Here is a 13,746-nt window from a genome sequence, read left to right as displayed (position 1 = left end):
GTGCGAATGCAGGTTTGAGTGTGATTAAGGCTTTAATAGACATAACGTAGCTGAATCCTGCGTGGGTGATTGAATCTGTTCGCGATCTGGCTATTTATTTAATTATCCAACAATATACGACAGTAAACATACGACGCAACAATATATGGTTTAGCTGTGTTCTTCAAGCCATCTCTGGTATTTTCATAATAATAAAGTATATTTATAATCCAGTGCTAATGGACATAGCCTTTATTACCGTATAGGATAAAAGCATCTGCTAAATGACTAAATAAATAAATAAAAATTATCTGCCTCGTTCTGAGACAAAAACCGCACATCAGCTCACAAAATGAAGTTATTATATAATATCATAATCAATAAAAGTAAATAACAATTGCCCAGGCCTGTTGTACACGCCCCCGTCCCTTGACTCCACCCCCATGTCAAAACAGTGCCACAAAGCGAGACGCGCAGAAACGTGAAGCGCAAAGGGGAAACGGTATCGCAAGCTCAAACTTGACTGAAACGTCTTTATTTTCTTTTGCAACACTTTATTATTTTGCATATATATGTGGCATTATTTTGACTCCATATCCAAGATGTAAACTGGACTTGCAGCAAACAGATCATCATAATCAGATCAACATGCTCTGTATGTCAGTGCATTTCCTCACAATGTTTAAGGTCACACTCTATTAATCCCTAGTTGTCAATTAGGCTGGAGAGAGTTTGAATCAAGGTGAAAACATGGTTTGGTAATTAACATGCGGCAAATTTGGCTGCAAAAATAGCACAAATGAGCATTCACAAAAGCTGGGAGAAAAGTAGAACATTAATTGGTACTACGACTGTCAATCCATTAAAACAAATGTAATCAAGTAAACATATGCTGATTAATCTATCAAATGAATAGCAAATAATTACATTTATCAATATATCCTAAATGAAGGTAATTTGAAGATAAGCAAGTAGACGTGCTAGATTAGATTAGATTAGATTAGAAATCTTTATTGTCCACACATGTGGAAATTCATCTTCGGCCCCACAAAAACATATACCACAAATACACTTGACTTCACAGCCCAATACAACAGACACACAGAACATACAGTACAAGAACGTCTCGCCCCAAGGATTACAGACACATGAGACATAAAATGAGTATATAGAAATTAGGCTAATAGTACTAAAACCATAAATAGATAATAAATAAATAACTAAATAATATTAATAAATAGATAACGGCAATTAGTTACATAATACACGTAGACCTGATTATAAATGATTTATTTAATAAAGTAATGGCAGATGGTATAAAAGATTTATTGAAAATATTTCTTGTTGCTATGGGTACACTGTATCCTCTGCCTGAAGGAAGTTTTCAAATTCATGTTGGAGAGGGTGGGTGGAGTCCTGAACTATTATTTGTGAGGCTTTCCTCCTGGTCTGGTTTGTATACAGTTCCATCAGCTGCCTCTGGGGGTCCAATATGATCTTACTGCCTATATTAATAATCTTTGTGATCTTACTATTGCTTCTAGCCCCCAGATTCCCATACCAGCAGGTGATGTTATAGGAAATAATACTTTCCAGCAAACTGGTGAAAACCATCCTCAGGATTCCCTTACTCACATTAAAAATGTTAGAGTATTAGTATTCACTAATACGGCATGTTTTGGTAATGAAACATTTTTAGATTTTTAGATTTTGATTTTTAGAACAAACAATAGCTTGTTGTCCATCAACAATTTACAACACTGTGTGTATGATGCAACAAGCTAAATGAAAATGCAAGTTTATTCTATGGAAAAGAATACTCTGGCTAACCTGGTACACAAAGCACTACACAACTGGTAACTAGTTTCTGACACTCACTTGTCACAGAGAATAAAGGAAGTCAAACAATATTTACATGTTTTAAACAGCCATTCAGATTTTTTTATTATACATTTTAATCTGGACTAAAAATGAGAGCCCAGAAAAGATATCTAGTTTCAGATTCTTTATAGTCGTGTTCTATTGCACTATTGTTTTATTGCATTAAAATGTTAAAGGATATTTTGAATACGGGGATAAAGCTTAAGGAATATTGTGACATGAAAATTAGATATGGAACATGTCTACAGCATTAAGGTGTTTGTTTAACTCAATATATTGTTATATTTTTATCTTTGAACATGGGTTCAATCAAACACATCTCATTCAACTCACCAGCTCTAAGACCTGAAACGGGTCTGTCAGATAAGAGAGATATCCAATGGGAACAGTGCATATTTTGTATGTCTCCTTAGTTAAACACACTTGATTCAGGTCATCAGCTCATTAGAGACTGTAAAACCAAAAATGAGAAAGAGAGAGGAGGCATTGTTGACTACTTTGTTTTTTGTTTTTTTCTTTCTGTTTTTTTGGTCAGGGGGCAAGAATAAATAGTTTAAAACTTTTTTATATAATTAAGTGTACTAAATTAAAATGCTAAATTGACTGCCCTAATTATTACCTTTGAACCCATGTCAAGCCTATGTCAAAGACTACAAAGATTTAGTTCTTACAAAAAACACATGCAACCTTCTTCACAGTTAACCAAAAAAAGAAGTTAACTTTGTAAAGATCATGAGCTCGCTCTCTGTTTCTACGTGTAACCTGTGGTAAACTTTGAGGTTAAAATGAAAATTTTGACATGCAGCCTTTGTGTTTTTGTCACTCATCTCCTAGTTTATGTCTTGATTAGGTCTGTTGACAATCTCATCCCCTAGATCCTGCATTATGCAAATAAATGCCATAAATCTTGCTGTTCTTGTTCTTGCATTTGTCTAAACAAACAGGCATGAAATGCAGATTGAGTGCTGGAGACTAATTGAGGTGAGGTGATTTCCATCATTGTTTTGCTGTCTCGCATTACCATGCCTCATGCATTGAGTGCCCGGTCCCTCTGCGAGCATGTGAGATGAATTCGATCTTAAGATCATTAATGTGCATGACACACGCTGTCTTATTATTGATGAGGGAGAGATAAGGCAAAGACTCCAGGCTTCAGCCAGGAGGTCAGACACAAACAGACTGGAGAATCACGACTGTGACCTCAATTATAATGTGAATCTGAACATTATATCACTTATCCCTAAAATCCACATTGCACATTGATTATCTGATGTGGTGTGTCAGTTTCACATAAGAAGGCTTCCCAAAAGCACTGGCTTGACGTTTGAAGGATGATCCAGAGAAAAGGGACTGCTGGGAGGACCTCAGGAGCTCGGTTTCTGCCCAGGCCTCCTGGTTTGTATGGGCCGCAATTAGAGTTGTCATGGCCTGTCCGGCAGTACCATATTGATCTATGGGCTGTTATCCACTAGACCCAGTCGTCCTGCTTTCTCCCTTTCTATATCTTATCCTCCCACTTTATCTCTCCCCCGACTCCGAGTACAGCCTGTTTTAATTACCATCTCTCTATGGCACCCCCTGCCTGCTATCTGACAGCTGAATCGACAGAATGGAGCCCTGCCTTGTTCATTTTGAAAACAACAAGAAGACCTGGGGCCTCATGACAAAACTTTGCGCAGTAAATGATCTGTACGCACAAACAATCAAGTGCAATCTATGGAGGCACATCTATCTATCTATCTATCTATCTATCTATCTATCTATCAATCTATTAACACATTCATCTTTCTTTCTATCTTTCTGTCTGTCTGTTCATCCATTTATCCATCTTTGTCTATTCTTCTTTACTTCCATCCATCCACCTATCCATATATATTCATCCATCTTTCGATCCATCTTTGTCCATCTATCTTTCTGTTATTTTTGCTATCTTTTCTATCTATATTTCTGTTATTCCATCTTTATGCTTCTTTCCTTCCATCCATCCACCTATCCATATATCCATCCATATTTCTGCCCATCCGTCCATCCTTCTGTCTAGCCATCTTTCTATCTTTCCATCCATTTTCCGTTCCATTTTCCCAGTCTGATTGTTAGATGTACCTATAACACTGTTTTACTCAATATAGGCTACACTCCTGTCAAAAGCAGGAAAAAATAATAATATTTAAATTGCAGACAGGCCATTTATATTACTTGATAGGCCCCAAAGACACATATTTCATTATCGCTCAAACTGGAACATAGGCGCACTTACTGTAATTATGAAAGGCAATATGTTCCCCTGGAGTTATGACTGACATTATGAGTTTAAAATATGTCCTTCCAAAGTTAACACTGAGATCACTGTTTATACCGCAACTTTCTCATGTATCTTTCCCTTGAGGCCACCAGAGAGGTTTATTCACAGTATTATATACCCCTGGGAGATAAAACAGGAGGCATAAGAAGGTTCTTCTATATATGCGGTCAAAAATAAATCTGACATCAAAGAAACATAAGAGCCAAAGAGCATCTGTGGAGAGAGTGCATTTAAAACATCATAACCTGTGCTTAATGCTACAGGTAATGTTACTGTTATGTTAATTTTAAGGTCAAGGTAGTTGTAGCGGCAAGTAAATAAAACATACACTAACATTCCAATGCTAAATGACTGAAGAGCAAACCTCTATGATGAGGCTATTTGTCAAAGAAACCAGTACTGGAACATTGACTCAAGGACAGTCTCTTCTCCTCTTTATAATGTCACACATTAAAGATGGCCAGGAGTTACTTCCTCACCACTTATGATGTACATTTAGTGACAGGCAATAACAAGGTCAGTGTTTTGATGGAACTTTAATTACAGCCAGTGTGCTGGGATTTGATGACCTGAGTATTCAGTGAATAATATTCTCCATTTTGATTACCCAAGGGCCAAGACTAACTTTAACAACAGCTCTTGTGCTAGCACACCATGTGCTGGCTATGAAAGTGCACTGGGATCATTCAAGATTGACTTGAAAGAAATGGACACAGAAAAATGAAGGGTAAAAGAACACCTTATGAAGTATCGGAGAGTGCAGTGGAGGAAAAATGTACAAGAGCAAGTGTGTTCAGGACATTTTTGGCTTCATCTATACCTAGGAAATGTGGAAATGGGGCAATGTTTTACTTTTGTTTGTTTTTTTTGGTAAAAATTGGCTTAAAATATGACCAGGTTTAATGGGATATTCGGGGTTCAGTACAAATTAGGTTTAATCAACAGCATAATGTTGAATAACATAACATTTTATTTCAACTTGCAAGTGAATGAAGCAAATCCATTAACATTAAAATACTGTTACAAAGACATACAAATATTTTAGCGTGAAAATCACTTACTAAACTTTTCTGTGTAAAGTTATATTCAGTTTTGCAAACTTTGTTTCCAAGACAGCATAACCCATAAAAACCCTAAAATAACAGTAAAAATAACGTGAACATCTTTACCTTAACTGTCACCGTCCCACCTGTAGCACGCTTGGCGCTCTTTTTTTGTTGTCCTTTTTCTCTATCAAATCTCTTAGTAATCATCATAAATTCATCATAAATATATCATTTGAAAGCTTAGAAGCCCAAGATTCATCCTGTGAAATTCATTTTGAAATCGGACATTGCGTTACCATGGAAATGGTACTTTAAAATCTTTTGGTGGTCTCCTCCCCCTTAGTGGGCGGTGTCAAGTGTCATATTACAAAATGCATTACGGTCTTTTAGAATCAAACCTTTTTATAATCTTGACAAAAAAAATATCATTGGAAAGGTCTGAGTCTCAGGATTCCATATTTGGTGGTTATTTTGAGATAGAAGTAATATTGAGAGAAATCTAAACATTTGTGACAGAAAAATGCATTAAAAAATTAAATAGAGTTTGGATGGCACCCGGTGGCTGTTTGTGGTATAACGCCTTAAATAAAATCTCACAGGAACCTCAGTTTTTTTCATATCAACTTCAAATTTGGAACATAACTTCTTTAGACATAAGGCTTTAATTTTATACCAATTTTAGAGTAAAAACCTGTTATGTGAAATATTTATTATATATCAAATAAAATAAAATTCTTATAGTGCATTTTCTTTACAGTAAATGTAAACTTCTATAACTTTTTGATACTTAAATGTTTTGAAAACATTCCACTTTTGCAATATTCTGCTGATTTTCTTCTTTAAAAAGAGACCAACCTTAGGTCTGTATTCCAAAATGTTCATAAATTACAACAATTTAAGTTTGGATAGTGCACTTTCATGCCTATTTTAAAAAAATGGGGGGTGACAGTTAAGGGAGCTCAAATAATACACAAGATACAGTTTTTCACGGTAATCAACACTGTGCCACAAAATCTGTCAACTGATCTTAACTGCTAAACCCAGAATATTCTTTTAAAGTATAAAAAAAATATCCCTTACTCTCATCAACCAAAAAAGGTCATTTTTTTTAACCTTGTGCTGAGAACCAAAGGACTCAATGGCTTTTATGACTAATAAAAATATAGGGCCATCCTAATTTTAGAGGCCATTTAGAATGGATTCAAACAATTCGACTGAATGTGACCCTGTGAAAATTAGTAAAAATGTTAGATTTGGGTTGTAAATCTTATCTGTGTCACTTAGTATTTTATGCTTATGGATCTCCAGTGTGCAGTTACGCTGTGAATTCTGCCAGCACCACACTTGATAAATGCCTTTTTATGGAGAGCACAGAAAATGATCAGCATCTGGGAAATTATCCTGAGACTTGGATTAAAAGCTATTTTATCAGGGCGAACAGCGAGTACTCTTCAGTGTGTGCATCAGAAAGGTCATTATATTCACACATGTGACATCTGCCCTCCTCTCATCTGAAATGCTGATTGGACATATCTGACCTCATTATGCTACTGTCCTTCTCTGCCCCCAAAACAAACCCTTAATGGATGTAACCTGGAAGTTTAGCCAACTCACACTGTCACGTTGCGGTCTGGGCAGCTGTCTCCGAAGGTGCCCCCCTGCTCCTTGAAGGTGATGAGGTTCCAAACAGCCACCACGGTGTCTTCAGGCACGTTGAAGTGGAACAGCTCCACGCTGGCAAAAGAGCGGTATGCGTTGAGCTTGCGAGGCGTCCGGGTGAAATAGTCAGTTACAAACAGGCAATCTAGGGAATGGAACAGGGAGAGAGTTGTTTAGATAAAACAACTTAGGTGATCGACTAGAAGCTGGGTGGGAAGAGGGTTGGAGGAATCAGTCTCAATGTGGTTTGGTTGACCTTCCTTCTGAAAGCCCCACCAGTGATTTAATCACACTTGCATGCTTTGGCTTTGATTCAAAAACCCAGACTCTATGCAAAATTAATTTCATTGCAATCCATCAATACAAGGCCAGGGAGGAAGCTGCAAAATGACATTTGCAATCTGCCTTAATGATCCGTGGCTTCCTATAGCTCCATCGTCAGAGAGCCTAATGGCTTCCAATCTCCTCAATGATTTGTGGAGGGAAGCATTTATACTCAACTGCCCAGTTGCTTCCATGATATTCTTGTATTCCCTGTGTGTTCAATGCACAGGTGCAATTGCAGTTTGCTTGCCCCAGATGAATGTTGCCGTTACTAATGAGCATCTTCAGTAAGTGTCTTGACTGCCCTTTCATCATGGTGATAGTCTATGGCTGTCAAGGTCAGTCAAGACGTCCAGTAGATTAATATACTATACACTACATGGCCAAAGGTTTGGGGTCAGTAAGAATTTTTCTGAACGCAATTAATACTGTACTTGTGTTCAGAAGGAATGAATGAATTAAATTGACTTTTACACTGCTACAAAAAAAAAAAAAGATTTAAAATAAATGCTTAATAAATTCTTTTGAACTTTCTGTTCATCAAAGGATCCTGAACAAATGTATCCACATACATTATTTCCACCGAAATAATATTTTTGAAATAAGTCTCATATGCTCACCAAGGCTGCATTTAATTGATAACAAATACAGTACATTAAAACTGTAATATTGTGAATTATTATTACAATTTACAAATAGCTGTTTTCTATTTGAATATATTTTAAAATGTCATTTTATTTTAGTTATGGCAAAGCTGAAATTTTAGCAGGCATTACTTCAGTCTTCAGTGTCACATGATTCTTAAGAAATCATTCTAATATGCTGATCTGGTGCGCAAGAAACATTTATCATTATATTTTGTAACAAATGAGTTTATTGTCTCTTTTAATCAATTTAATGCACCCTTGCTGAATAAAAGTATTCATTTCACCCTAACCAGATTCATTCATTTAAAATCCCCTTTGTTTGCGAGACAGAGTACTTATTAAATTACAAAATAAATATAGAATAACTTTTATCCTGATCCAATCTGATATAATATTATTATATTTAAAAAAAAAAAAAACTTTTTCAACAGAGTAGCTTTACTGAAATGTAAGTACTTAAAATATGAGTAGTTTCTTGACTGTTAAATTACCATTTTAAAGTAACATTGCCATACACATTCAGAGTAATCATGTAATTCAGTCCTGAAAATGAATGCATTTGTTGCCAGACTGAACCTGAACATCCTAAAGCTCCCTGACTGAGGAGATCCCAAATCTCATACCCATCAATACTTTACATTCCCCACAGCTCAGGAGCAGCACTGCAGCGTAAATATCTCTGGAGATAGTTTGTGTGTCATACAGAGAAAATGAGAAGAAATGTACAAAGTTGGGAAGCTGGATGAGTAAAGACAAATGACAGCACCTGTATGTCAGCTCTAGCCGTCTGTTTAATCTCTTTCCCGTCGAACCCTTTGCTTCTGTTATTAACAGACGTAACAAATCAACCGCCTTGACACTTTTATTAAGCTGATGGACTCTCAGAGGTATGACGCCAGTATGGCCTCTTCATCTGTTATCTCAGACAGCACAGTACATCCCACTGATGGGCTTCACGTGCAATCACTTACAGTGCGAATAAAATTACTGAGTGAAATATAGAATATGGACCCACACTATTTGGTATTGTATGAACTGCAACAATGTCCATCCAGGGCTGAAATGTAGCATTTATAACAACTGCCTCACTAGCTTAAATATATTAATGTATCTATCTAAGATGCAAAATTATTCAATGATTTTACAGGAAAGTAAAAAGAAAAATACTGGAAATTATACAGCAAACTGAAACTCTAAATTTGAAATGTGGTTTACTTTCTCAAGCAAGCATTTCTGTCAGACAGAAATCCTACTGGTGGCCCAGTCAGAGGCGGACAGGCTGATTACCCCTCATGTCAATCAGAAACAACGACAATGTCATGTTGTTTGACCGTTACATGAGCTGATGCAATGCAGGTGTGTCAAAATACGTCATCTTGTCTTGTCCACAAAGCAAGCCAAGGATATCCTTGTACTTTGAAAGCAGCAGGATACTAAGGTTCAGAAATTACACCTGTAAACTGTGGGGCGAATTCACTAAACATTTATCTCAGCTTTAACCAACTGCAAACAGCTTAAACAGGTGCAATCTATGCCGGGTTTTTTGGTATGGCGTGTGTATTTAACTAACTCCAGTGTCATTCTATTCAGCACAAACATTCCATCCTTTTTTATACAAATTAGGTTTAAAGCCTTATTCACAAAAACAGTCAACACTATTTGCCTGGCACAATTAACGCTGCTCTAATATATCCCCCGCGGTATTCAGCAACCACAATTTTTCAAAATGAAAATGATACAAAAAGAAAATTTGTCCCAAACCTGTATGACTTTGTTTTCTTTTGTGTCTTTCATTTTGAGTAATGTCTCTGTGTTTCTTTTTTTCTATAAAGTGGAAGTCAATGGTCACCAAAATGGTAAAATTACCAACATTTTTCAAAATATCTTCCTTTGCACTTCACAGAAGAAAGAAAGCCATATAGGTTTAGAATGAAAGAAGGGTGAGTAAATGATGACAATGTTCATTTTTGGAGGGACAATCCCTTTAAAACCAAAGCAGACAGTACACCCTTAAAAATAAAGGTGCTTAAAAGGTTCTTCACAGCGATGCCACAGAAGAACCATTCTTGGTTCCACAAAGAACCATTCAGTCAAAGGTTCTTTAAAGAACCATCTCTTTCTTACCTTTTTATAATCTGAAGAACCTTCTTTCGCCACAAAGAAGCTTTTGTGAAACAGAAAGGTTCTTCAGATGTTAAAGGTTCTTTATGGAACCATTTAGTCAAAAAGGTTATTCTATGGCATCGTGAAGCACCTTTATTTTTAAGAGTGTATGTGCAAATAAACAACACTATCAGTGGGTGTAATTCGTTTTTAGTGAAATTCTCCCTCAGTATGCAGTAAAAACTGCACTTCACTAAGGGAACAATATTTATCTGTTTTAGTACAACATCGCAATATGTTTCAGTGCTAAATGTTTTACCTTGATATTTCCATATAGACATCTGACAGAGATATACCATGTTGCTTACAGTTGGTTTGACGATACACAACCTGCCAAACAGCAGTGCACTCACACACACATTATATTACTGATCGAAGAAGTTTAAAACAGTTAAGTCAGATGACCAGTTCAGTTCATATGTCTGATTCATATTAAGCTCATTTTTGGTCCAGTGTTAATCCAATCCAGCAATACCAAATAGCGTGCATAAACACTTATGCAATAAATCTCACTAAATAATCCTGAATAAGAAAAAAGTTATCTACTCCTACAAGCCCACAATATAAAATTATATATTTATAAAATTAAGAAAAATTAGGCAAAATCTTGATTTTATTTTTTTAAGGGGGAGCATTTTTTTGCTTTTGTATATGCTCCTAATCGCTTCAAAATAGTTTATTATTTGGTATATGTTATATAAATGTAGTATTTATTTTATTAATTTTCAGTGAATACATGTTCATATCAAAGCATGTGGATATAAACATTTCTAAAGCAATTCTGTCCTTCCACAGCACATCTTGTCGTTGCTTTTCTCGCAGAACACAAACTCTGCTTTTAAAACATCATTACTGGCATCTCACTGTTTTTAATCGGTATTTAAATAACTTTGAGGAATCTTTGAAGTACAACAGTTAAAAATGGGCATTAATTAAAAAGAAACAAGAGAAAAGCAAGTGTCCTTTGGAGAAGGGAAAGACTGTTCATGTCTCTGTGTGTCTTTTTCCTTTTTGCCACTGCACAGGCCACAAAAGGTGTTTCACAATGGGCCAGACGAGTAATAAATCACAAACCCTTTTATTACATTTCATGTCAATATTCCCCACACAACAAAGTATACTGCCGCTCAATACGGTTCCCTTCTTTCAATCTAAGCTTCAGATTGAGGAGTATTCAAATTAATATCGCTTTTTTTCTCCCAGTCACGTTACCTCTCCAGCAGTGACGGGGAATCAATAATTAATGATGTCTCTCTCTCTCTCACATATGTAGAGCCCCATATTCCCCACTGTCATTGTTTCTACACATGAGAGGCAGAGATATTGAGGTCAGATTGCTTTTACCGTACGTCTTCATGCAAAACACTAGCCTGAAGAGTTCGATTTGTCTTAAAATATAGAGGCCTTTCAGCAAAATCACTATTTACGTTTGCATCAGAACAAATACATGTCTATATGAGGGCTGCTATACAGTCCACCATACTGGACACTTGAATGAACACTTGACAGCAAATTGACTGTGCGTCTGCAAGTATAGCTCATGTCTTCAGTAGTCTTTAAAAAACTACTAAATTATTGAATTTCACAGGCTTTAGTTTATCATTTGTGTGAGATAGTTCTGCATATGGTAATTAAAAAGAATCCTGATCATCAGAGAGCCCTACCATAGATATCTATGGTTCGTCCAATCATATGCTGCATAATGTTGTGGCATTTTCAATGAAAATTCATTCGTTTGTTACTGTCACTGAAGAGCAGTATCTGAAAAGTTGACTGTTGGTGGATGCATTGACGTATCTGGAGAAGTCGGAAGAGGTATTGACGTACAGATATCTATGTCTGCACAAACGGAATCGCTTCAAAACACAGCATGCACTCAGAATGTGAGTTTAGACCAATAAGATTTCATACACTGGGACGCTGCAGTGAAAAATAAGTGAGCAACAAAATGTTCTGTCACTCACAGCAGTCGTGTCTTATTAGGACACAGTGTGAAGGGGGGGAAAGGTCTGTAAATCAGATTTTAAAAAAAGTGAATTAACAACAAAACAATATTTACTGACAAAAGTCCTGATGTTAAAACAATTCAAATACATTATTGTGGCAGATGAACACTTTGGGGGGGAAAAAACATTACAAAAGTGTCTTCACAAGAAAATACATTGCTTGTTTTTTATTTACAATTACTTTTAGAATGTTGTAATGATTATTAAAATAAAATATAAATATTTAAAAATATGTATTAAACTATATACTGTATATACATTTTCATTTTTTTCATTTAGATTTTTTTCTTTACAAAAGAATATATTGTTTGTTTCATTATCATTGAGTATAAGAGTATAAATCATGTATTAATTTGCAATTATTTAATTAATTAATTATTATTTAAATTGTATTTTTATTTACTATTTTATTACTATTAATAATAAGTCAAAAAATTATGAATTAAACCAAACTCACTAAACTCATTTTAATTGTATTATTTAGAAGAGATCTCCACTGATGTAGTTACAATATATTGTTTGTTTAATTAAGGATAAGCCTATGATAACTTATTTCATTTTAATTTTTTTAGTATTTTTTATAATTATTATTACGATTTAATATTAAGACAAAAACAGAGATGTACGTAGGCACAAAAGCTAGATTTTGTGTACGCACAAAAGTTTTATAAAACCATACAGATTTATAAAACCATGCGTACGCCAGAACATGAGCAAAAATCCCTTTATAAATCCCAGTCAGGGTAAGATTGTGCGTACGTGCATCTCCACCCCGACTCCTCCCCGAAATCACCATATGGAGCTTAAAATGCCTAGTTTTACTATGCATAACCTCTTCTGCATATCATTTCCATGCACATTGCATCCACGTGACACCATGTTTAACACCGTCAAAGGTACATGCAATTTCTATTTTTCCTTTTCTTTAGTGTGTTATGTAGCTATTTGTGCATGTATAAGATCTGCAGAGTTACAAAGCTCAAAGTCTCCCACAAAAGGATTTATTCTATCTAAAAGAGAAGGCTGATCCAGACTGGGCTAAAACGCCTCATTCAAACATGCCCCACATCTCTGTTACAATGTGGAAATATTAGCATAATGCCGCCCAAATGTGCACACAAAGAAAGAAGGCGTGGTTTCAGGAACCACAGTAGTGTTGATGCAGCCATGTCAGAGATACGCTGTGTGTTTCTGTGCGAAAGCAAAAGCACTTTATTTGGCCTTCTGAAAGTAGATGCAATGAGGAATTGTTGGTTAAGATTTATTTACAGCAGAACAGCACAACCCAGATGTTCGAATTTGTGCAACGCATTTTATGGACAACAGTTTTGTGAACCTAGGAGAGTAGGCCTAGCCTACAAGGCTGGCTGTGCAAAGGCTATTTCTAAAAAAAATTGGTAAATGATGGTAAAACTAAGGACATTATGTACTGTCTTTACATTTATGTAGAAAGCTGAAGCTCGCAATTATGGAAAGGGGCGTTACATTTCCAACGCGTGCTTGCGGTGTTCGGCCAATCACAATGCACTGGGTCAGCTGGCCAATCAGAGCAGACTGTGCTTGTCGGAAGGAGGGGCTTTGTAGAAAACGACGCATTTGAGAGAGGCGGGGCATAGAGGACCTACAATAATGTACAGTATTTGAAAAAATTATGTGTTTTTTTTTACATTAAAGCACGTCAACATATTCTGTTACACCAAATACACAAAATAATGATCTTTAAAATAGCATCATATGAC

The 13,746-nt window shown here is 35.8% G+C and overlaps 1 protein-coding gene across 1 annotated transcript in view; it reads right to left on the bottom strand.

The window, feature by feature from the left end:
* LOC107660267 (transmembrane protein 8A-like) overlaps positions 1-13,746 on the bottom strand; it is a gene marked incomplete at its 3' end in the record, with an annotated part of 116,711 nt that overhangs the window by 67,123 nt on the left and 35,842 nt on the right. Inside the window, exon 2 of the mRNA XM_016449542.1 lies at positions 6,823-7,012. Within this exon, the coding sequence (XP_016305028.1) occupies positions 6,823-7,012 (190 nt within the window). The remainder of the gene's footprint in view (positions 1-6,822; positions 7,013-13,746) is intronic.

This window comes from Sinocyclocheilus anshuiensis, unplaced genomic scaffold (genome assembly GCF_001515605.1).
Source record: "Sinocyclocheilus anshuiensis isolate Anshui unplaced genomic scaffold, SAMN03320099.WGS_v1.1 scaffold1615, whole genome shotgun sequence".
Classification (NCBI taxonomy): Eukaryota; Metazoa; Chordata; class Actinopteri; order Cypriniformes; family Cyprinidae; genus Sinocyclocheilus; species Sinocyclocheilus anshuiensis.
Note: the sequence above shows the minus strand (reverse complement) of the source record. Positions and strands in the feature narration are given on the sequence as shown.